This window comes from Rhinolophus hipposideros (genome assembly GCF_964194185.1).
Source record: "Rhinolophus hipposideros genome assembly, chromosome: 16".
Classification (NCBI taxonomy): domain Eukaryota; kingdom Metazoa; phylum Chordata; class Mammalia; order Chiroptera; family Rhinolophidae; genus Rhinolophus; species Rhinolophus hipposideros.
Genome location: NC_138062.1, coordinates 53,361,955 through 53,389,507, shown reverse-complemented (window position 1 = coordinate 53,389,507; position 27,553 = coordinate 53,361,955). Strand labels below are relative to the sequence as shown.

Here is a 27,553-nt window from a genome sequence, read left to right as displayed (position 1 = left end):
ATATTTTTATATCTATTATATTAGTGCTTCGGTATGAGTAGTATACAACCAGATGTTTCCTCATGTGATAACATTGGATACTGTCAAATATTTTTTTTCTGGCATATTAAAGTGAAATTAACTGAAATCATAGCATTTCATTATATATATTTAAAAGCATATCACTTCACACCTGAAATACAAATTATTATTAAGAAAAGTTTGAATTTATGTTGATACTATCATATACATAAAGACTTTGGAATAGTTTTATGATGGCAACATATGCCAAAATCACTCATTTTTAATTCAAATCTAATACGCAACGAAGAATTAGACATGAATGGAAATGTAACTACACAGACAAAATGGTATGACTTAGGAGACAACAAATCTGGCTTTTAATTCTGACTTGACTTCTGACTCCTTTTGTATGATTTGGATTAAATTAATCTCAGCCTCAGTTTCTCATACATAAATGGAGAGAAAAGCACCTTTCCTGAGAACATTTTTATCTTGATTGAATGAGACAATTTAATACAATGCGTTTGCACTGTCACATGAGCGGTGCTCAAAATGTTAATTCCCATAATGTATATATATATTTAATTCATAGATTCAAATTTAAAGTCAATAATTTCCATGTCTTGAGTTATGGAGAATATTTTAGTAGAGGAACATAATAACCAAACAACAACAAAAATTTAATTTACAATATCAATAGGTCCTGATGAGTTTATAGGTCTTCTTAAAATATAAATGTCACAGTCTAAGTAGAAATATGACCACAATGATAAAAACTACTTAAAAGGAAAGATAGCAATGGCAGTTCCATGTTTAAAATTATGCCTAAAGAAAAATTAATATATAAAACATAATATCAGAGTATAGTTATTTTACTTCCTCAGATTAACCAAAGATAAATGACAGCCATATTACTTTTAATGTGCAGAGAGATGCCAAAAAAGGACATTTTAAATCACTTTAGTCCATTAAGTTTAACATTAAATCCCAATTTAAGTTTGGATTTTATAATGTATCTTAATCTGAAACCTCCATTTCTAATTAGCAATTTATACTTTTTGACTTCCTGTCAGATTGGCCTTGCCAAAATGAAACCCTCAATCACAATTTGTCACTTAGTCATGTCTAGTGCCAAGATCCAGACTCCTAATGGATAGCCACATTATTCTACTGCCTGGATGTACCAAAGAGTCACTGATTTCAAGGAACAACAAAGCTGTCTATTTTATTGATTGGTTATCATACTTAACTCAAAAATATTAATTGGGAATTTTCTATGCAAATATCATTTTGATATGCATTAAATGGTTACCAAATGTGAATTAAGAAATACTGCTAGTGAGCAAAGAGTTCAGAATTTAGTGAAAGAGCTAAGGAAACATGTATATAGATTTGTGTTAGTCAAAGTAGAAAGAAACTATATCAATGAAACATTAGTTAAATCTAAGTTTGTTTTAGGTTTGGGGATCAGTCATTTTTATGATACATGTAGGTAGCAAAACCTTATGGCTGTCTAACATATGAATTCTAGCACAGCTGGTTTCTGCCTCTATCATTTTTCAAGTGGCCTTGGGGCCTATGGGACAACAATTCTATTTCCGTCTTTGTTTTCTATCCCAAGTTACAAAGACCATTTCTAACTTGTCTTATAGTAGTAAGGGATAGTAAAATTGTAAGATATTACAGGAAAATCCACAAAGTTATAGGTAACTTACTAAAAATGATTTTAATGAGATCAGCATCTTGAATAGAAAAATAATGAGTTTGTTTGTTTGTTTGTTTGTTTTTCTTAGCCATACAAGTATAAGTTTTGGTTTGAATCAATTTGTGCCCAAATTATTGAGGAGTCTGGCTCCTGGTCAAAAGCCTATGTGTGATCTGTCAGGCCTGACCACAGGCAGTTACAAAGGCTTTACTTGGCAGACATCACAGGGCAAAGCTGTCCTCCCAACACCAAACTCAGTGTATAACTAACACATTGCCATCTCTGAAAGGAGTAGCGGGCAAGGACTGAGGACTCCTTGGCCAGCCATGATGTCGTGCTATCTGTAATGCTAGCCATTGCATCTCCATTAGGAGGTGTCTTCATCAGGACCTATGACACAGGTTTTCCTGAGGTCTCTTTATGGGGAAAAGCTGTGGTGCGGGGCAGGGGAGGGACTTGAAAACACTTTTTTCTGCTCTCACTCCATAATTAGTGCTTCCCTCCTTTTCTCCCCCCAGGTCTATAAACTGCAGGAACCTTTTGTTCAGCCCCTCTTGGCAGTGAGAAGGTTCTATGCTGATCCACCTGACTCCTGATCCTCATGACTGGCGCCATTTCGTGGGGAAAAATGGAAGAGTGGGAGAGTCAGCACTTTCTCTAATTTAGCCACTAGCTTATATTTTTTCACTAAGTGACTAAAGGCTTATCACCTTCATTTTGGCTTGTGTCAATCAGTTAGTATGAAACCTGGCAGTTCAGCTCTCTCCAGCTCAGATTAGCCCTTTAAGTAATCTACCTTCTTTGTGCCTTTCTTGTTGGCAAAACTGGGATTAATGATACCTTTCTCATCATAAGTATGAGAGATGATATAACTGGGTTTTTTAGGATAAAACTGACATTCACCAATGGCAATCTCAAAATCATAACCATAATTTGGAAGTTGAATAATCTATAAAACAGTAAATAACACTGATTGAACATATTGAATCATTTTACACTTTGGTAGGTTAAGTTTATATAAATATGGATAATAATTCTTGTGTCTTAAAACACATATTCTCTATAGAGGGTCACTCAAAAACTTCAAAGTCAACATATTTATGTGTAAACCATATTCTAATGATTCCTCCATTTTTACCAATAGTGTTATTATTATTGGAGTCACTAGGACCCACGATTTTGAGTTTTTTTTTTTTTTTTAACTGCTTTCCTCCATTACATGTTGACAGAACATTGCTATATATTCACTTGTAAAAGAAACAGATCCTTACTGGCTATCTGTATTTGTTCTCTTCATAGGAATCTCACCCAAAATGTCACCCTGCCTATTTTCAACATTTTTGTAACATATTTTTGCTCAATAACAAAAAAATGAGTAAAAGTTAAGCCAATCAATTCCTTACAGGTCAATATAATAATTGATCAAAAGCACACACGCATATCTCAGTATTGACTTAGATTCAAGAAAACGTAATCCCCCTCCCTAAGCTATATTAAGAGCTACTATGGCAATGAAAGTGGTTGATTTTGTGCCTCCTGAATAATATTTATCGATATTCCTGCCTTCATAAAAATGCCCTTCAATTAAAGTTTCTACATATTTCTTTAGAATTATTTTTATTCCTTTTTATTCTTGAAGTCGAAAGTCTGAACTTCCCCATTAATTGTATGAGTCCACTGATTCATAACATTTTCTTCTATCACTACTCCATGTGACCCTTAACACTAATTTGGCACTTGATGTTCTTATTACATTTATTAAAAAATATAACTATTAAAATACCACATAATCTCCTTTGGTATACATAATTACCACAACATTGTGACCAGACAACTCTAATAAAAAAAAATAAATATAGTATATCTTAAGTATTCAGTTAACAAGTGCAATTCCAAATTTCAACTGGTCCCTAAATGCTTTAGGTAATTAAATCAAACCAATAAGAATTTGGTACATCTGACACTAAAATAATAAAAAATAAATAAATAAATAAATAAATAAATAAATAAATAAATAAATAAATTTCAACATATTATTTAGTGGGGACTAAATAATATTATTTAGTGGAAACTCAAAAGTATTATTTAGTGAAGAGACGTAATCAAATTGGTGGCGTGAGGTGAGCCTCTGTATATCTCCCCTGGAATTTACAACTAATCAAACAACAATAACTCCACAAAGGACTCCCTGCCACAACAGACAAGCAAGATGAAGAGGCCCACTACTGAATTTACCTAAAGGTGGACGAATCCCGTGAGTGGAGGAAGGAAGGGAGGAGTGCGGAGATGGAGCCGTGCGGATGCAGGATGCAGACCTAGCTCAGTGCTCCGAGCTCGCTGCATCCTGGAACTACCGCAGCTGCGGGAGAGGGAAGAACTTGGACTGCTAGGGCTCCACTGACGGCCCACAGGGCTGAGGGGGCAGCATATAACACGGCTGAACCCAATGCTCACGGCAGAGACCTCGGAGAAGAGACTGAGGGAAGAAAGCTGAAAACAGTGGTTTAAGCCCTCACCGTCGAGCAGAGAACAGAAGCTGTAGGCACTGAAACTAGCCACTCCCTCCCTCCCCTCCCAGAGCTCGCCCCAACCCCAACTGCCCGGTGCTAGAAGCGATAAAGTAGCAGTGTCAGATCAAAAGGACAGGATATTTGTTGTTCTGAGAACTGTGGACCGCAGATACAGATTCGCAGCCCAACTAGTTTCGGCAAACGGGAGGGAGCTGTGGAAGCAGGACAGGCTGTGGTGGTGGTCACCACCATTACTCTGGGCCACCTCTCACAACTCACCCTGCCCCTCTCCCCACCTATCTGGGCGGATCTCTGCAGGAGTAAACAGAGCTGCTGAAACATATGGGCTCTGAATCTGGCACAGGAAGAGCTTTGGAACTTCAGAAGCTCTAGGCATACCAACATGGACACTGTGTCCTGTGACACAGGCGAACTATTAATACAGGAGAAGACTGTCTCCCAGGGAATCTCGCCATTGTGTGAGAAGCTGGAATAGTGCAGAGAAAACATAGCACTACCATGTGAGAGAGGAATAAAAGGCTGCTATTGGAGAGGAAATAAAACATTCTACCAACAAGTACTGGAAAACAAAAGAAAAACCTCTTCCTATCAACCTGTTACAGAAGCCCCTCCTGTAGATGTCTAGGAAGAGAAATAATAAATCAGTCATTGCCATTAATAACTAAGGCAACAAGACAGCTCAGAAAGAAAGTGAAAAGTCTCCAGAAAAGGAACTTAAAGATATGGAAATATGTGACTTAAATAACAGAGAATTCAAGATTGCAGAAAAAACTCAACAAAAAAACTCAACAAGATGTCAGAAAATACAGAAAGGGAGATTAATGAACACAGAAACACAATCAAAGAACAATATGAGTATTTTACGAAAGAGATTGAAATTTAAAAAAAAAAACAAACAAATAGAATTTCTGGAGATTAAGAACTCAATAGAAGAAATTAAGAATGAAATAGCCAGCTTAGGTAGTAGAATTGACCAGATGGAGGAAAGAATCAGTGACATCGAAGATAGAAACCTGGAAATTACACAGATGTAAGAAGAAAGAGACTTGAGACTTAAAAGAAATGAAAGAACTCTACAAGAACTTTCTGACTCTATCAGAAAGAGCAATATAAGAATAATGGGCATACTTGAAGGAGAAGAAAGAGAGAAGGGGACAGAGAATATATTCAAACAAATTGTTGATGAGAACTTCCAAAACTTGTGGACAAAACTGGACCCTCGAATCTAAAAGCAAATAGAACACATAATTACCTCAATCCCAACAGGCCTTCTCCAAGGAATATTGTATTGAAGCTGCCTAAAATCAACGAGAAAGAAAGAATCCTCAAGGCACCAGGTAAAAGAAGACGGTAACCTACAAAGGAAAGCCCATTAGATTATCATCAGATTTTTCAGCAGAAACTCTACAAGCCAGGAGGGAGTGGAAAAAAATATTCAAACTATTGAAAGAGAGAGATCATGAGCCTAGAATAATATATCCAGCAAAGATATCCTTTAGATATGAAGGAAGAAAAGAAACCTTTCCAGACATAGAGAAGCTGAGGGAATTTTCTAGCATACGACCTGCACTACGAGAAATACTAAAGGAGGCTTTTCGACCACCATCAACAGGGACAATTAGTGGCAACATAAAAAGGGGGAGAGTAAAGGCCTGAACCGGAATATGGGAATGGAGAAAGTAAGCATGCTGAAGAAAATGGAATACTCTAAATATCAAACTTTCTTTTACATAAACTTAAGGGTAACCACTCAAAAAAAATCTAGAACTGAAATATATACTGTAATAAAAGAAGAAACAGAGGAAAAAAGCATCAAATATCACCACACATTTATTTGTTGAAATAATAGACAACAACAAAAAAACAAAGAAACAATGGAGACACAGCTTTACCAGAAAACTAAAGATGGAATGACATGAAATCCTCATGTATCAATAACCACCCTAAATGTAAATAGACTGAACTCACCAATAAAAAGGTACAGAATAGCAGATTGGATCAGAAAACTAAACCCAATCATATGCTGTGTCCAAGAGACACATCTCGGCTACAAGGACAAGCACAGACTCAAAGTGAAAGGGTGGAAATTGACACTCCAAGCAAATAGTACCCAGAGAAAATCAGGTGTAGCCATAATGATATCAGATGAAACAGACTTCAGGGTGAAAAAGGTAACAAGAGATAAAGATGGACATTTCATAATGGTAAAGTGGAGTATACAACAAAAAGACATACATCATCAATATTTATGCCCCCAATCAGGGAGCACCGAAATATACCAAGCAACTACTAACAGAACTAAAGGGAGAAATTGACCAAAACACAATTATACTAGGGGACTTAAATACATCATTGACAGCTATGGATAGATCATCCAAACAGAAGATAAATAACGAAACAGCAGCCCTAAATGACACATTAGATGAAATGGACATAATTGACATATATAGAGCACTCCATCCTAAAACATCAGACTATATATTCTTTTCGAATGTACATGGAACATTCTCAGGGTAGACCATATATTGGGACATAAACAGCCTGAGGAAATTTAAGAAGATTGAAATCACACCAAGCATATTCTCTGATCACAAGGCTTTGAAATTGGATATCAACTGCAAAAAGAAAGCGGGAAAAACACAAATACATGGAGATTAAACAACATACTTTTTTCATTTTATTTTATTTAATTTATTAGTTTCAGGTGTACAAGACAAGGTAATACTTAGACGTTCATCATTTATATCCCTCACACTGTGAACCCCCCACCCCCCATCCACTAACCCTCCGACCTTACACCGAGCCATCACATTATATATATAAAATTATAGTTGGCATTCATTAATGTTTAGCTTCTGGTGTACAATGCCATGATCAGGCATCCACAGTATCCCTGAGGTGGTCTCCCAAATAGGATGCATGACCATCGGATACCCAACAAAATCTTTACATTATTGAATACGTTTCCCAAATTAATTTTCAAAAAACCCTGAGGCCATCTTGTGGTTAGCAGCTGCTTCCTAATCCCTTCACCTTTCCCCTTATCACCCCGCCCCAGCCCATCTAACAAATCTAAAGAAAAGAATATGTGAATGAACTAATCAGAAACAGTTTTGGGGACACAAAGAAACAACATACTTTTAAAGAACGACTGGGTCAAAGAAGAAATTAGAGGAGAGATCAAAAGATACATAGAAACAAATGACAATGAAAATACATCCTACCAAAATTTTGGGGGCGGGGCGAAAGCAGTTTTAAGAGGGAAATTTATATCATAACAGGCCTATCTCAAGAAACAAGAAAAATCCCAAATAAATAACCTCAGAGTACACCTTAAAGAACTAGAAAAAGAAGAACAAGTGAAACCCAAGGTCAGCAGAAGAAAAAAAATAACAAAAATCAGAGCAGAACTAAATGAAACAGAGAACAAAAAGACAGAAAATAATTAATGTGACAAAGAGCTGGTTCTTTGAAAAGATTAACAAAATTGACAAACTCTTGGCTAGACTCACTAAGATAAACAGAGAGAAGGCACTAATTAACAAAATCAGAAATGAAAAAGGGGAAGTTATCATGGACAACACAGAAACACAAAGGATCATGCAAGAATACTATGAAGGACTCTGTGCTCTAAATTCAATAACCTAGAAGAAATGGACAAGCCATTAGAAGCATATAGCCTTCCAAGGCTGAACCATGAAGAACTGGAAAATCTAAACATGCCGATCACCAATAACAAAATTGAATCAGTCATCCAAAACCTTTCCAAAAGCAAAAATCCGGGACCAAATGACTTCACTAGTGAATTCTACCTAACCTTCAAAGAAGATCTAATACCAATCCTGCTCAAACTCTTCCAAGAAATTGAAGAAGACACTACTCCTTAACTCATTTTATGATGCCAACATTACTCTGATACCAAAACCTGGTAAGGACAACACAAAAAAAGAAAACTACAGACCAATATCTCTGAAGAATACTGATGCAAAAATCCTGAACAAAATTTTAGCAAATCGAATACAACAATGCATTAAAAAGATTATTCATCACGACCAAGTGGGGTTCATCCCCGGGGCACGAGGATGGTTCAACATTTGCAAATCCATCAATGTGATACATCACATAAACAATATAAAGGACAAAAATCATACGATTATATCAATTGATGCCGAAAAAGCATTTGAAGAGATACAACATCCATTTATGATTAAAACACTTAATAAAATAGGTATAGAAGGAAAATACCTTAACATAATAAAGGCCATATATGACAAGCCCTCAGCTAATCTCATAACTAATGGTGAAAAAGTGAAGCCCTTTGCTCTACGTTCATGAACACCACAGGGCTGTCCCCTATCACCTCTGCTTTTCAACATAGTGTTGGAAGTCCTCGCAAAAGTAATCAGGCAAGTCAAAGAAATAAAAGGTGTCCAAACTGGGAACGAAGAAGTTAAATTGTCACTCTTTGCAGATCACATGATGCTATATACAGAAAACCTTAAAGACTCCACCAAAAAGCTATTAGAAACAATCAACAAATACAGTAAAGTTGCCGGCTACAAAATCAACGTACAGAAGTCCATTGCATTCCTATATACTAACAATGAAATCTCAGAAAAAGAAATCCAAAAAACAATTCCTTTTGCGATTACAGCAAAAAGAAAGAATACCTAGGAATAAACTTAACCAAGGATGTGAAAGACCTATATGCTGAAAACTATGACACATTTTTAAAAGAAATTGAAGAAGACACAAAGAAATGGAAAGACATTCTGTGCTCATGGATTGGAAGAATCAACATAGTTAAAATCATCAAATTTGTTTGGAACCACAAAGACCCCAAATAACCAAAACAATCTTAAGAAAAAAGAACAATACTGGAGGTATTACACTCCCTGACTTTAGCTTGTACTACAAGGCTACAATAATCAAACCAACATGGTATTGGCAGAAAAACAGACACATAGACCAATGGAATAGAATTGAGAACCCAGAAATAAAACCCCATAAATATGGACAGATAATTTTTGACAAAGAAGGAAAAAAACATACAATGGAGGACGGACAGTCTCTTCAATAAATGGTGCTCGGAGAATTGGATAGCCACGTGCAAAAGAATGAAATTGGACTGCTATCTGTCACCATGTACCAAAATTAATTCAAAATGGATCAAAGATTTAAGCATAAGACCTGAAACAATAAACTGCATGGAAGAAAACATAGGTACTAAACTTATGGACCTTGGGTTCAAAGAGCATTTTATGAATTTGACTCCAAAGGCAAGTGAAGTAAAAGCTAAAATAAACGAATGGGACTATATGAAACTTAAAAGGTTCTGCACAGGAAAAGAAACCATCGACAAAATAAAGAGGCAACCAACTGAATGGGAGAAGGTTTTTGCAAACAGTGCCTCCGATAAGGGGCTAATATACAAAATATACAAGGAACTCGTGAAACTCAACAACAAAAAACAAACAACCCGATTGAAAAATGGGCAGAGGACCTGAAGAGACATTTCTCCAAAGAGGACATACAAATGTCAAATAGACATATGAAAAAATGCTCAGAATCACTAATCATCAGAGAAAGGCAGATAAAACCACTAAGAGATATAACCTCACCCCAGTCAGAATGGCTATCATCAACAAGACAAATAGTCACAAGTGTTGGAGAGACTGTGGAGAAAAGGAACCTTCATACACTGTTGGGGGTACGCAGACAGGTGCAGTCGTTATGGAAGGCAGTGTGGACGTTCCTCAAAAAATTACGAATAGAATTACCATATGACCCAGCTATCCCTCTCCTGGGTATCTATCAAAAAAATCTGAAAACATTTATCCATAAAGACACGTGTGCTCCAATGTTATTGCAGCTTTATTTACAGTGGCCAACACATGCAAACAACCAATATGTTCTTCAGTAGATGAATGGATAAAGAAGTTGTGGTATGTATACACAATGGAATACTATTCGGCAGTAAGAAAAGATGATATAGGAACATTTGTGACAACATGCATGGATCTTGAGAGTATGAGGCTAAGTGAAATAAGGCAGACAGAACAAGCAGAGAACCATATGATTTCACTGATATGTGGTATAAAAGCAAAAACAACAAAAGAACAAGACAAACAAATGAGAAACAAAAACTCATAGACACAGACAATGGTTTAGTGGTTACCAGAGGGTAAGGGAAGTGGGGGGGTGGGAGATGAGGGTAAAGGGGATCAAATATATGGTGATGGAAGGAGAACTGACTCTGGGTGGTGAACACACAATGGGATTTATAGATGATGTAATACAGAATTGTATACCTGAAATCTATGTAATTTTACTAACAATTGTCATCCTAATAAATAAAAATAAAAACAAAGAAAGAAAAGATCTTAAAATAAAATAAAAAACATTATTTAGTGGAAAGTCAAATATCCTTGTTTTATTCTGTCCTGCTTTTTCTTTAAAGTTACCTCCAATTTAGAAATACAATGAAGTTACAGTTGGTTTATATAAGGTTTTTTTAGAGTGTGGCAAGTTCAACTCCAAGTTCAACAAACACAACACTTTTTAGTTGATTGACATTACATTTCACAGGGATAACATTTTTCTTTTTCTTTACTTTTTATTTTAGAGAAATTGATTGAAGTAAACGTGTGGTAATGGAACATTTAGACATTAGTGTGTGCTTTTTCAAAGTCCTCAAACTGAATGTCATTTAAAAACATTTTTTCTCACTCATAGACACAGACAATAGTTTAGTGGTTACCAGAGGGTAAAGGGGGTGGGGGGAGGGAAATGAGGGTAAGGGGGATCAAATATATGGTGAGGGAGATGAGGGTAAGAAGGATCAAATATATGGTGATTGAAGGAGAACTGACTCTGGGTGGTGAACACACAATGGGATTTGTAGATGATGTAATACAGAATTGTACACCTGAAATTATGTAATTTCATTAACAATTGTCACCCCAATAAATAAATTAAAAAACAAACAAACATGTTTTCTCTGTAAATTACATGACCACATATACCTTTCTGTTTACGTAATTGTATTCTTTTGACTGTTCTTGTATAGATTATAGCTTTTACATTCTACTCTGAATTTGTAACAGGTAAAACGTATTTTATGTAACTTTAAGAGTTGAGATAGAAAAAAACAATTTCTTATTAATTATTTCTTTATTTTTCATTTAGAAGGTGAATATTACATGTTCATATGAAGTATTCATTAGAGTTTTCTATATTGTTTCTCATTTATTTAAAAGTTGAGTTTTCAGTCCTTTGATAAAATAAAATGTTTTAATATAATAGGATAAAATCTTATAAGTAAACAAACAAGCAAATTTAACTGAGGACAAAAGAAATAGAGTAAATATTCCTGTCAGGGAAGGAGAATTAAATATTACATGTTTACTCTTTACTCATATGTAGTGTTAGTCTAAAGATGTATGTTTCACTTAATATTATTTTTTTCACAGATCTGTTTAGTAAGTTGGTGGGATGTCTTTTATTTCCCTTACATATAAGATTGTGATTTAGAGGGATTGCATGTCTTGCCAGCATCCAGTCACTTAGAATATGACAGAACAATGACTGAGGTGTTTCATGGGTACATATTTCTGTTAGGCCAGGAATTATGTTAAGCTGTTTAAATACCTTAAAACAGGAGACACATTTAAGTTTCTTCCTTGCCTACTCCACAAAAAAAGCTGTTTCTAATGCCAAATTTTATCACTAAATTGTATAACTAATAGCTGCTTCTTTTATTCAATCAAATCATGGGAGTAAAAAGCACATCTTATCAACATATCATGCTAGACCGAGGGTATAGGAGCTATAAATGTATGGAGCTTAAAACATTGCTAAAGCATAACTTTGAACAAATTAAGACACAATTCTCATACAAATTTAAAATGAACATAACACACAGATTTATTTATCTCATTAATGATAAAACTACTTCAGAGTTCATTTGAGGAGCAGAGATTTATATAATTTAGGAAAGGCATACTGAAGTAAGTTGACGTTAAACACAAAAGTGGTTAATGCCCTACAGGGCAACAAAACTATTATTTTGTAGTTATCTTTTCTATAGAACACAGATGATTTATACGAGGTCTGACAATTAAGTTTGTGAACTCATTCTAGAAAAAGTGCTACATACCTCACTGCTGAATATCACTATGGTCACCTTTGAAGGAATCCCCTTGGGAAGCTATGCACTGATGCCAGTACCTAGTCCACTCTTCAAAGCAATTTTGCAACTGTTTTTCTGGAATGGCCATCAGAGTTATCATTGTATTACCCTTGATGTCCTGAATGTCATCAAAATATCTTCCTTTCAATATTTTTTTTTATCTTTGGGTCATCGGGGGCCACATCAGGCGAGTAGGAAGGGTGTTCTAATGCGGTTATTTGTTTCCTGGCTAAAATCTCCCTCACAAACAGTGCCGTGTGAGCTGGTGCATTGTCCTGATGTAGGAGCCATGAATTGTTGGCAAAAAGTTCAGGTTGTCTAACTTTTTCACGCAGCCTTTTCAGCACTTACAAATAGCAAACTTGGTTAACTGTTTGTCCAGTTGGTCCAAATTCATAATGAATAATCCCTCTGATATCAGATAGATTCCAACATCATTACAACAAGTTCACGAACTTAATTGTCAGACCTCACATGTTTTTTGGACAACATATCTTCAAGTTAGCATGCATGTTCACAGAGTCTGACCCTAATGAGTGGAGTGTTAGACCAAACTTCAGTATGACTTTGAAAGGTACGCCTGTCTTTATTTTTGATGCCAAAATTTACCTTGCCACAAATTAAAATAAACCTTACATATATAAACCTTTTAGATTCATAGATTGCAAAATATCTCCTCTGCTATAATTTCATACATATTTGTTGATTCTTTGTAAACAATCATTGATAAATTATTGAAGAAGCATATTCAAGTTAAATCGTTAGACTTAAAAGTACCATGGTGGAACAGAAATTAACAAAATAAGAGAGGGATTAATATCTTCCTTATGGACAATAGCTGTTTTATTATTTTTAGGAAAAAGTTATAAAATCACAATGCATTTTTCCCATTGAAAGGTTTTGTGAATCATGATAATGCCAGTATATGTCAGTTCAGTACTTGAACATTGGTTACATAAATTTGAGAATATTTACTAGAGTTTCTACAATATCATAAATATAATTTTCAAGAGGAAGAACAGTAATTTATAAGCAATTGTTGATTACCATGCTTCAGTAATAAAACTTTGACTTAACACACCTCTGCGTCAAGTTCCTTGAGTGAAAAAAAAAAGCAAGTATTCTTTATAAATAGTGCTTTTATTTCCTTGTCTAATTTTAATAGTATATGCTGGTTGGGAAGAAAAATATATGATAAGTCTCCACCCTCTGCCAAAATCCTGCTAATTGAATACAAATAAATAACAAATCCTTGAAGGGAAAACAAAATTGGATATTTTACAACTTTTCTCTTTGCTTATCAACTCTAACAGCCTTCTGAAACATCTCTAAAATACTGAGAACTCAGAAGTATAATGTTAATAGCTTATATGGATATTGTTATGAAACAAAACAAAATCTATGATAGTGTTTTTGTTAAATTTTAGATCAAACTATAAATTTTGCTTCTTACACCAAAGCACAAAGATAGGCAAATAAGAATTAACAACTATTAATAGTGATTGGTGGTCTTTATATTAAAAGTGCTCCATCTATCATGCCTTTAATTATGTAAGAGTGTTTTGATTTTATACCCTATGATTGTTAGTATATAGAAGCAATTGTCCCACTATAATTTCCCTTTTTTAAAAAAAATAAATTTTGTGGTGGCTATGTCTCTCACAAGCTGGTCATTACTTAAAAGGTTAGAAAGAAGTTAACTATAATTAGAGGGCAATGGAAAAACTCCTGTGAAAGGAATAGTATGTAATTTAGGGTGTTTGTAAGAGCAATTGGCAAAGTTATATACCATACCAATGGTGCTTGCTAGTCTCCTTTGCTATGGAACTGAAAAGTTGTTTAAAATTTTGTAGATGTTATTTGTTTCAATTAAAGTTCTATCTGCACATATGGACCAAAGTGACTGGAGTATGATAAACTATAAAGAAAATCAAAATTGCTATTGAAATTCTGCAGTTAAAAATCAACTTAAGCATTATCTTATGTATCGGTATAGATGTGTTCGTTTCTATGGGTCTTGTGTTGAAAAATAAATGAGTTAATGTACTTTTTAAACATGACAAATTACACTGATTAGTAAATGGTAACTATTCATCAAATATTATCATTGTGTTATATGCTATAACTGTAAACATACAGCTCTAAAATCCAATGCAAAAAACAGGTTTTATATAATATATTCAAGGGTTTTATAAATCTCCTGTCTTCGCTTACTCTTAGACACAACAGGGAAATTTCTCTTCACTGAATGAAGCATGCTATCTCAATGTGTATCCCAAGAATATCTATTTACTACTCCTTCATCTAGCTATCATCTAACTTGCAAGACTAGTGTTGTCTTAGACATTTTCTATAATTCTGAAAACTTAAATAAATCAGTTTTCCTTTTGTATACTTCATGTATTTGCATATAAATGCATACATTTATGAAACAGTTTAATATTGTATCATTACACGTAATGTACTTATTTTCTTTTTTGATTCCTTCGATCTCTGAGATTCTGAAGACTGGAATGATGTCTCTCATAAGCATATCCTCAGCATTTAGCTTAGTGCTTTAAAAAGGATAGCAGTTAAATCAATATTTGTTGAATACATGAAGATTAAACAATGGCCAAATATGTGTTTCCCCTCATCTTTTTCTTGTTCCCCTCATCCCTAATGCATACGATAGGAGATTAAATTGAAGCTGTAGTAAAAAATCAATATGCTTAATGAGAAATGCTATTAAAGAAATTGAATCCAGAAATTGTTGAGCTGTACTAGGCTTCAATGATTGATTGGCAATAAACATTAGTTGATTTATAATCCTGCATGTGGCTACAGAAAGTAAATAAAATTCCTAGCAAGGTATTAATAAAGTCCATAAATAAACCCAATATAGTAGTAGCCCCGCTTATCCGCGGTTTTACTTCTTCAGTTTCAGTTACCCACTGTCAAGAGCAGTCCAAACAAAAAGGAAAAAACCAAGAGTTGTTAGATGGGCAGGGGGGGGTGGATAAGGGGGAAAGGTGAAGGGATTAGGAAGCAGCTGGTAACCACAAGATGGCCTCAGGGTTTTTGAAAATTAATTTGGGGAACGTATTCAATAATGTTGTAAAGATTTTGTTGGGTATCCGATGGACATGTGTCCTATTTGGGAGACCACCTCAGGGATACTGTGGATGCCTGATCATTGCATTGTACATCAGAAGCTAAACAATAATGAATGTCAACTATAATTTTATATATATATAATGTGATGGCTTGGTGCGAGGTTGGAGGGATAGTGGATGGGGGGAGGGAGGTTCACAGTGTGAGGGATATAAATGATGAACGTCTAAGTATTACCTTGTCTTGTACACCTGAAACTAATAAATTAAAAAAAAAAAGCGCGGTCCAAAAATATTAAGTGGAAAATTCAAGGAATAAACCATTCATAAGTTTAAAATTGCATGCTGTCTGAGTAGTGTGATAAAATCGCATGCCTTCTCACTTCATCCTGCGTAGGAGGTGAATCATCCCTGGTCCACACTGTATATACTACTTGCCCATTAGTCATTTAGTAGCTGTCTTGGTTATCAGATTGACTGTCAATGTATTGCAGTGCTGGTGTTCAAGTAACACTTATTTTACTTCAGAATGGCCCCAAAACACAAGAGTAGTAATTCTGGCAATTCAGATATGCCAACGAGAAGCCGTGAAGTGCTTCCTTTCACTGAAAAGATGAGTACAGCACAAGATATTTTGGCAGAAAGAGAGACTACATTCACATAACCTTTATTGCAGTATATCGTTATAATTGTTCTGTGTTATTATTAGTTATGTTGTTAATCTCTTTTTGTGACTAATTTATCAATTCAACGTTATCATAGGTATGTACATATAGGAAAATACATAGTATACATAGGGTTTGGCACTATCTATGGTGTCAGTTATCCACTGGGGGGTGATGGAATGTATCACCTGCAAATAAAAAGGGATTACAGTAATGCATCATTGAAAATACAAGAAATATCACGATGCCATTTGTTATTTGTGCATTTAGAAATTATTGAGTATCTCCTCTATGTCAGTACAGCACTAACATCATAACACAAAGTTGTACAGGTAAAGGTCCTTTTGCTCACAGATCTTAGTCCATAGAAGAAAGGCAAGAAAGACTATTCTCAGTTTGATTATGATGCAACAGTACTGTAGTTACTGAACAAGGAACTTTTAAAAGGTCAAGCATAGGCAGAAGAATCATCTGTCTGTTGTTAAAGGATACACTGGGTAGGGAGATGCATGGGACAATGGAAGGATTTCCTGGTGTTTTGGAGAGGCTGTACCAAAGAGTGAATATGTGTGAATCGTAGGAGGATTTAATAGAGACACAGGCTTTCTAGAACAGGCTAAATGATTGTAATTCCCCCGCCCCCCCACTGAAAGCTACAAGAAGCCATTAAAGGGTTTTAAAGAGGAAAGCAAAATGGTCAGATGTAAATTTATGAAGATTCCTCTGGCTGTGATAAGAAACACAGGATTCAAGTGAAGGGGCCATCTCAGTAGGTGAGGATACAATTTGAAGGTGAGACATGATAAGAGCTTAAACCAAGGCAGTCATAGTGGAAATGAGATGACAGAGTGGATTTAAGATACGTAAAAATAGTTGGATTCACAAAGATGTGACAGATTATACTTGAGGAAAAAATTGGGAGAGAACTCAAGCAGAACCCAGTTTTCTCGCTATATGTACCTAGAGTAAACGTTGTAGGTTTGGGGATAAAGGTATTGCTTTGAAATTGCATGTTCAATTGAAATAATGGTACTGAGAAGAGAAATTTCAGGTAGAAGTACCGTTTGGAATGAACCAGTTTAAATAAAATAACTGAAGTTATGTGCTCAGACACATAATAATGAAAAAAAATGCTTCATCAATTTAGGAATCTATTCAGTTACTTAGCCAAAGTTCTTACTGAAAGAAAAAAAAAAAATACCATAAAAAAGTCATGCTCCCATATTAGTATTTTCCATAAACTTATTTAAACAACATCATCTTTTATAATTTTGAAAACTCACCATAAAATTTGAAAATAAATAAATAAATAAATTAGGTACTCAACAAATCAACATACAGATATTTCTTCAATTAAGTCAGTTATTCATGGACATTTCATTTTTTTATAGGGCTAATTGAAGAATAAGTTCCAAAAGAATATGGTCAAAGACATTTAAAACATTTTTAAAATTACTGATTTTAGGACTTTCAGAAGTAAATTATAATACACAGTATTATATCAGCAGAAAAAGTAATTTAGGAACAATTTGTTTTAAAGCAGCACACTTTTAGGCAATATTTATGATCACATGCAATTGCACCAATTTAACATTTAGTATTAAAACTGTATAACATATATTTATATGGAAAATGAATTCATGTTGCATGTTTTATACTTGTGGGAGAAATTTAACTTCCTAGGCCGTGACAATGCTCCCTGCTTTATTTGGCTTAGAAGATTTGAATCATAAATATTCTCTGATTCTACTTGAATTTGAAGAGCCACAAAGGCCTCTGGCTTATATTAAAAATGAATCAGTGATAAAAATTACATGGCAAATGATGTGTAATGTTACAAACTTGAAATGTCCACATTTTCAGTTGAGTGAAACAAGAAGTGTATTTTTTAAATTATTATTATTTTCTAGAGAAGCAAAAGTCAATAGCTTTATTTTTAATAACTAGTTTTGATGGCACAGTTTTAATATGTTTCATATTACAAGAACACACTGCAGGTTTCCAAAAAGTTAAAATGAAATCTTGCTAATTAAATTATTTTTTTCTGGCGATAAATAATGTGGGCTCTGCTACCAATAAATAACTTCAAGTGTAAAAATGCCCTTTTTATACATAGAAGAACTTTAAAATCCATATATTTAAGAAAAAAAATGTATTTTCTCACTGCTTTAAATGTTAAAATTGAGTAACAAAGTCACAATTCTTTACTCCGAAAATCACTCCTTTCAATCTCTGGGAACTAACATATGACTTGGAGAATATTACTTCTAAATTTGAAGTACAGTGCATATTCTGAAACTTTTTTTTTTTATCAGAATAAGGTACAATATTCTTTATTAAGCACTTAATGGCTTTAAAAATCCAGACACATAAGGACACTTTTAGTATGCTTTGAATGTTATCTCCCAGTGCTAGTTTTGCCTGCTATGTACCAGAAAATCTAGCATTTAAAAATACCTAGTAATATGGCAAGCTGCCACACCTGCAATAGGATTCCGATTTGAATTAAAATGATCATTTCAAAAGTTTTATTGTATTTTTTTTTTTTTAACCAACAGAATACGCTGCTTTACTTGGAGCTCAACTGCACATTGTGAGAATTACTTTGTAAAATTGCAGGGTTAGGTCTATCTTAAAGATGATCAGAAAGAAAACTCATCAGACTGAATGCAAAAAGAAAAAAAAAATAGGGGAATATTTAAGGAAAAGCCAATAAAAGAAAAATAAAACAATCAAAGAAATAAACTGAAAGCTCACATAACTACCGAAGGAACAAAAATGGTGTGCAGGATTGCTTAGATTTGAATTCAGAGGAATAATCATAATCAATGCAGAAAAACAAAAACAAGATTTGAAGTAGAACATTTTAGATCCCCTTGGATGACTTTGAATAGAGAGGTAGAGACTGCTCTGTGCGGTTCCTCCTTTGTAACAGAAGGCCGAGCAGTATGCCTACCTAAACAATTGTTTTTACCGACCTCTCTAGTATAGCTATTTTGTTATTATACATCAGTGACCCATAAATAGTTGAGGTATTTCCAGGAATAAGTGCTAGTTCTCTTTCACCCGCTTTGTACTGCTGTGGCCCTGGATTATAGATGGACGGAATATAGATTGGTGGCTAGAGTTCCAACAGCCCTCTTGAACCCTGAGATGACCTTGAAGATGAAAGCTATGCTCTTGGAATGTGAGAAAGAAGATAAGAGATTGAGTTCCAGATGCTTTGTGGAACAATCATGCCAGCTGTAGACAGTATATATTTTATGAAAGAATAAACTCGTGTGCATTTAATCCACTACCTTTTTCCAGTCTCTTCTACTCAGTACTGGACACACGGCTAACGAAGATTAGAAATGTAAAAAACAAAAATCACAGAACAAATACTAAAAATGAGAAAACAGTAGGAATTCACAAAGCCAATGGATTAAATTCACATGACCATGTTGAACTTTTTATCCCTGAGATACAAGCCATAGTATCATTTGTAGTTAAGTGGCTAATTCAGTAGTCAAACAAATTTGAGTTTCATGTAAATAGAAAGCCAGACTTAGCAAATAATATGTGACACCAAATTAAAGTTCAATTTCAGATAAACAAGAATAATTTTAGAATAAGTACACCTCATGCAACATTTGGTACATACTTATAGTAAAAAATTATTTTTTGCATATCTGAAATTCAAACTTTCAGATATACAAAAATTACCTGAGAGTTTTCTATATTTTATTTAGCAGGGTTCCCTGCAAAGCTGTCATACTAATATATATTACATCAGGTTACTTTCAAAGACATAATATTTTCATGGTGATTTACCTCTGTTATTAAACATGAGCAACAATGCCATATTGAATTAAGCTACTGATAGTGATAAAAAAAATCACATTTTCTTGAAATTTGGTACGTATTATTGAATTTTATGATAATCAATACTTCATAGGTGAAGAGACTGAACCTTAAATTTTTTCAACCAATTCATTGTGATTACATCACTAATAAGTAGTAAAAACTAGAATTGAAATCTAGGTTACAATTCTTCAGTTCTACAATTCAAAGTTTACAACATTTGATTTCAATGTTGAATAAAGACCAGATTATAATATAACTTAATAAATGATGAAAAACAACACATATTATACATAAGATACCCACAATGATGGCCTGGATTTTTAGACCTAATCTCTCTCAGGTAAAAACCAACAAAGGAAAACAAAACAAAACAAAACCTCTGCTATCCAACGGCTTACTGAAAATTTTCTTGGTAAAGTGAGTCCATCTAAAGTAAGGAGTGGGGGGGTAGAAAAGGGTAAAGGCAGTCAAATACATGATGATGGAAGGAGATTTGACTTTGGGTGGTGAATATACAATGCAATATTCTATAGAATTATTATAGCATTGTACATTTGAAACCTATATAATTTTATATAACCAGTGTCACCCCAATAAATGTAATAAGATAAAATAAAAATACTGCTATATTTCAACTCCTCTCATTCCTTCATTCCTGACTGCCAATCCTATTCAATCAATCAATTCTATTCTCTCCTGACATTTCTCTCAAATCTGTGTCTTTGTCTCTATGCTTGACTTGTCCTCCTTAACTCAGCTTCCCTAGAAAATGGGACTTCCAAATCACGAAACAGCTGGCAAGAAGGAAGTTCCACAGGTGACTCCAGCTGTATACCTCATACCTTCTCATCTGTGTCCCCTGGTCATAGCTGATGAGACCAGGATTAGGACTCAGGCTCAGTCAAAATAATACCAGAATTTGTAGTTTGTGTGCCAAGTTCTGCCCAAACTGGATGATGAAAAAAAGCCAATTATCTTTTTCAAGAATTTGGGCAGAAAGAGGATTGAGGACACACATACAAAGGAAAATAGATGAATATATAATAGCTCAGTAAATTTAACAGCATATCTTTAGAGCAGGGGTTAATACAAGATTGCTAAGAGGGAGAGAAGTCAGCATGATTCCTAAAGTATAGGAAAAAATAAAATTGTCCATTTTCAGTGGTCATAGATAAAATTTAGTTCTGGCATTTCCAGTGAGTTTCCATACTTCCTTATTACTTATATGTATCCTAACATTCCATTCCTATTGTTTTAGGAAGGTTGAATGTGTTTGTACTCCTTGAAACCTGTATAGGATGAAGAGAAAAAAGAGAAGAAGAAGGTGGAAGAGAAAAGGTGTAGAGGAGGAGGGGGAAGTGGGGGGGAGGAGTGGGGGAAGATGAGGAAAGGAGAGGAGAGAAAACAAAGAACCTAGTTTGATTGAACATTTACAATGCGCCTCATAGACTGTTACCAACCAGCTTTAAAAAGCTTTACCTGATTAATTCTCACATAAAATGTTCTATTTTATTGTTATAGTCTATTGAAGATAAGGAAGCTGGGGCATAGGGAAGTTAAATAACTTGCTTGAGGGCACATCACTCCCAAGACACTCAATATTGATTGGAATCCAGACAGTCTATAACCCCAGCCCTGGTTGCAAACTGAGAAAGTGTCCTACTCTCTCCAGTGGTTCAGTGATGCCCTTTTATTCATCTGGTACAAAATGGAAGACAGGCAAAATGAAAGGTTTCAAACATCAACTGGATATCAATCAGTCCCACATATAATAGAAGAGAATATAGATCTATTTGTAATATGTAGGGGCCAGAATTACTTGGGATACATTTTCCAAAGAGCACCAAAAACTAAAAATATCTCACTCCCACCCAGAGGTTAAGCTCATGATCAATCAGGCCATGTAAACATTCTCAGCATGCCACTTTTTAGCTCATGGACCTTGGGTGAAAAACTGTCTTAGCAAAAATCCACACATGTGTAAATAGAGGATAAGATTCCCTGCTTCATGGAATTGTTCTTAGGGCTAATGAGATAATTAGGCAGTGAAATGATTAGTAGTAATATGAATCTATCCTATTAAATAAATAAAATTATGTTAGCAATGCATCAAAGGGGGATTAAAAGTGTACTCACAGAATTTCTTCCATACTTCAGAGTGGAAATAGGTAAATATGAAAGATGAGGAATCGTTATACTATTTTAAAAAATACATCTATATCATTTTAACCTTTTGCAATCAGAAGGCATTCATGTATTGACTAGGTAAATACATACTCAATCCTCTTATATATGTTAAAGAACCAGAAAAACTATTGCTAATTGTTACTGATTCCCTTTGACACAAAAGACACTTATAATTTTGGCTTTACATAATTTAATGGAAATTAAACCCACTTTTGTGGAAATAGATAATGTAATAATAAGGTAGAACAACTGATTTACATCTGAACTTTTTGAAAGTCTTCTTTGCTTATAAACCAACTGAGAATATATTTTCCTACAGTAAAATCAACTTGCTTTTTCAACATATCAGAAATCCATATCTAAAAACAAAAAATACATTTTAAGGAGATATAATCATAGATTTATCTTAATATATTAGATCCAAAAAAAATTAATGAGACAACATTCTCAGTGGCAAACAATAAACTCCATTCTAGGTAGTTTCAGGCAGGAAAGGAATTTAATAAAGACAATAGGAAGTTCATAGACTATCCAGGAAAGCAGAGTGTCAGCCTTGGGGAATGAGAAGCCAAGAAAGATGCTCAAACAACATATTTAGACTAGTCGACTGAAAATCCTATTGAAGTTGAACGCTGACCAACTCCAGAGCTTTTTTCATGGGCAGGAGCAAGTATACAACAAAAGCTAATAAGCAATATTTTATAACGGTTTTATTTCACATTGAAACTATATTTGTAAATGCTTTTAATGTATTTACATGCATTAAATGTATTTAGGTACTTAAATGAAAACACCACGAGTATATTGGGAAATGCAAAAAAAATCCCTTCTTTCAAAGATATATTTGGATATTTTCTGCAATTTTATTTGAAAGGCTGGTAGTTATGTGTACAGTATAGATTATGAATGCTTACTCAACTTAATTAAATATGGGTCAAAATGAAATTGAAACTTTCTAGATACTGAAAGTGTTTTTGAAATTCTCAAAATTTATCTACTCTATAAATGTATTCAAAATAACATCATCTAATAAAAATCAATTTATTGATTCCAGAATTCATCTAATACTTACATATATTTTAAAGACCTAACTTGCCAATCTCTAATCATTTTTTCCCCCAGAAATCTAAAGTTTCTAGAACAGAGTCAATAACTAGGAAGTAAGCAAAATACTTTATAAGTTCCATGCACAAGAACGGGTTCACCTCTGCAAGTTGTCCACAGAACATAATGAATAGCATCATCTTCTTTACTTTTGAATCAACTGAAATAAGCTTATTTTGAGATTTTCAAATGATTGCATCCTAGAATATATGAGTTTCTTGAAAATTATAGTGGGGAGTTTGATAGTAAGGATAGAGGTAGGAAATAAAAGATGAAATGTAGACATAGCAAGCCACATGACAAACCCAAGATGATTTTGTCTAGGACCATACGTCTCAACAAATCTTGAATACTCCTAAAATTATAGCTTTCAATGTATGGCAAAATGCATGTGATATTGTAGAGAGTTAACCATTATCCTCCATCTCTGAGGAAAGTTCTCAGATATAATCCAATTTAGAAACATTTTATCAAAAGAATAAATACATAAAAACAAACTTCTTGTTGTTGAATCATTTGAGTACAATAAACAAGAGTAGTTCTTTATAAAGCAGCAAAGAAGAAGAGGCTAAGTGATTGCTTTCTTGAGTAGTAAAACATAACTAGAATTTATATGCAAAGATAGTATAAATCCCCAAATCACTAAGGCATCAGATTGTCCCACCTCATACCCATAGGTATCCTGCACAATAAAATTTTTACTTCTTTTCACGGTCTAGGATGCTGTTGACTTTTAGATGCTCACTTTCAGCAGATAGCATGGTAGAAACAGATGGGTACTCTGGAGTTTGTTCTGTTTTTGTTTCACCTTTGGAGCTGTACCCTATTGAACTAAAAAAGGATTCTGAATTTCTAGGCGTGAACTGGAGTGTAGAAATGTCTCTTCATTCTAGAAAAATAACCCTTTTTTTGATTAATAGTTATTGTTTCTCATACATTATGATGCATTTGAAGCAAAAACTGTCTTTATCCACTTTAACACTTTACAAGCTGTAGGTGTTGTAGCTCCACCATAAGAGCAAATACGAGATTAATTATTAGTAACTAGAGAAATTCTGATTGACCTTTGTGGTTTGAATTGGCGTGACTCATCACAGTGCTACATAACCTGCTTACCATGTCTACACAAGTGATTTGGATAATTTCAAATGATCCATAGTTTACCTCCCAGTCAGTAAAATGGATATGGTGACATTCCAATAATTCTCTTTTATTCTACCTCCAATATTCATTAAGCTCCTCAGATTTCACAGTCTAGAGTGTGTCATGTGAAACATACAAATTATAAAGCTATGTTTATTTATATACTCACATTGATGTCTTCCAAATCTAAATTATTTAGAATAATATTGTTCCTTTTCCAGATGATGGGAGGTCTCAGTGCTCCCTGAATGGCACAACTCAGAACAGCACTTTGTCCCACCGTTGCTGTTGTAATGCTTAGTTCCTGATCTTCAGGCAAATTCAATTGGATAACCTCTGTAAAGAAAAAGAGTCAGCCGTATGGATGAGCAAGTATTTTTGTAAGGTGAATTAGTATAAAGTTGTTAAATACCAGTAATTAAGGCTTTTAGTTTAAATAAAATAAGATTTTAAAAAAAAACCTGTGATAAAATGAAAAAAGTAAAGTGTTTCCAATAAAAGGTCAGAATGACATTTCAATTTAATTGATTGACATGCATCCTCATGAGGCAAAGAACTATTAAACATGAAGTGAATATCAGAAGTAGAGTTATAATAAGTCTGGCAGATTACACCTAAAAGAGGGATACATTATTTAACTACCAAATCGACATGCAGTGTGTCATCGGCATTGAAATCAAAATGATGTTGTTTATGCACTGATAGATTTATATTGTAGGTGAGGTGAGATCATTTGCTGGCTGGCTTCAGAGAACACTAGCATAGCTGAATAGATAAAATGCATCATTATGCTGGGAAACATATATTGAGTCTAAAGAAATAAGATTTATTTTTGAAGTTAAAGGAGGAAAAACTGACGTTCACTTACTAAACAGCAGTTAAGCGAAATTCTGTCAGCTGCCTTTATCAGATTGTGTTGGTGCACAGTGACTTCCTGATCCTTACATTTTAAAGTTAAATATCACATTTTTAATTAACCATTGAACATATTTCTTCTAATAATTATGCCAAACCAGAAAATATAATTGGCTTTCCTTTTCTGTTCTCAGCCAATTCTTAGCAACTGTGGGAATTCACAACTCTGTCATTGTTCATTAGCATGAGAAATAACTTGGATAATCCTACCAGTTTTCATCCAGGTGAAAAGGACCTTTATTTTTTCAGCTGACATTCACAGACACTCTAACTTTTCAACACTATGATTGACCTGTATTTTGAAGTTACTTAATCTTAGCCAGGTTAGAAATACCACAACACACTATTCTAACTGAAATTTCCATGATGGTTGGGCAGAGGGGGGGTGGGGTGGAAGGACAATAATTGTCCTTTGTTCATTTGTTGTATTTGATGACATTTTTCATGGTGGGGAAGATGAGTGGAGAAACTGGTGGTTTATAATTTGTAATAAATATGCTCAGCTGCAAATATTGCTGTCTCCTACACACACACACACACACACACACACACACACACACTCACTCACACACACATACCCCACCACCACCGTTCCCTCTCAACATTCTACCTTCTTTTTCTGTTTCCAAATCTTGTCTTCTTCTTGAGGAGGAAGAGAAGCACTAACCAAATGCATTTATAAAATATTCAATAAACAGTTCTTTAAGTTTTGGGTACTATCACAAATGGTAATGTTAAACATGGCAGACATCTTTGTATCAGAAGGCAAGGATTGACCATATAATCCTTTACACGAATGCTAAATTCTAAATTAATTTTAAATGATCCCTGATGTCATGGATCAGGGGCTGCCATACCATTATCTGCTGAAAATAAATACAAGTAAACTGACCCTTATATTGTTATATAAAATCCAGTTTTTAATCTAAAAACCAAAGTTATTTAAGTCATCGTTGTTTTGTGTTGTCAAAGAAAGGGGTAGGTATGCTTTTGAAACTGAAAAATCCTACAAGAGAAATTCAGCCCAAATTTATTTATTTTGGTTGTTACATCACTGAAGAAAAAAAATGATGGAAATTGGTAAACAAGCATCTTGCTCAGTCATTTGTATTGATGGTTTAATGTTTCCTACTGACATTTTTCCATATTCATATTTTATTTCAATGTTTCCTGAGTAATAAGAACATAAGGAATATTTTAATCCGCTTTTTAAATACTTCTTCTGCTATATATATTTATATTTATATAAAATCAGTAAAAGAAAGTATGTTTGACCAGTTAGGCAGGGGAAAGTTTGAAATTTGCAGACATAGTATTTCTTCATGTTTTTTTATTTTAATACTACAAACTTAAAGGAAGGGAGGGTATTATAAAAGTAATAACATCAAGTAGAGTATCAAATAAGAATTATTTATAATTTTCCATTAACATTCCTAAATTCCAGTTTCTGGTTCCTTATAAAGTCACGCATAAGATAATGGGACACATGCTTCTAAAAACAGCATTGGCTATTCTGTCATTTAGAAATATAGCTGTTACTAAGTCACCTTGGAATCTCATCACTACGTAACCTCCTGCAAATGGTACTAGGTACCAGGCCTTTCGAATTGTGCTTTTGGTAGTTACACATTACAATGCTAACCAGATAATGAGAACATCTTAGAAGAAACAGTGAGATTTGGTATGACATTATATGGGACATCTTTCTAAAATGTAAATTTTTTGAGAGGATGAATAATTAGAAATAAGAATTACTATCCACCCAGGGAATGGTAACATACATAGACAAGTTTTTTTTATTTAATTTAGAGATTATATTTTAAAATGAATTTTAAGACTATCTCAGTAATATGTATTATTAAATAATGATATGCATTTTGGGAGCTCTTTAGAAATTATTTCCTGCATATTTTATGCTACACATTTTACTCTTTCCTAATACACTATATAAAACTACATATTAAAATACAATTATGTTCACTTGTTACTTTCAAAATCAAGTGGTTCTTTTCTTAAATTATTTAGCAGTAAAATTTATTTTACCTACAAAAGTATCATGCTCATCTTTTCTAGTCCTTCTGATAGTTATTAACAAGCAAAGATTTCACCTCACAAAATCACAAACGTAAAACATTTTTATTTTTATATTCTAAATTTTATCAAGAATGCTT

At 34.0% G+C, this 27,553-nt stretch overlaps 1 protein-coding gene across 5 annotated transcripts in view; it reads right to left on the bottom strand.

The window, feature by feature from the left end:
* Positions 1-27,553, bottom strand: part of FSTL5 (follistatin like 5) — a 1,025,577-nt gene that overhangs the window by 193,620 nt on the left and 804,404 nt on the right. For all 5 annotated transcript variants that reach the window (XM_081077240.1, XM_081077239.1, XM_081077242.1 and 2 more), the window contains exon 7: positions 24,637-24,803. In XM_081077240.1, coding sequence (XP_080933366.1) covers positions 24,637-24,803 — 167 coding nt within the window. The remainder of the gene's footprint in view (positions 1-24,636; positions 24,804-27,553) is intronic.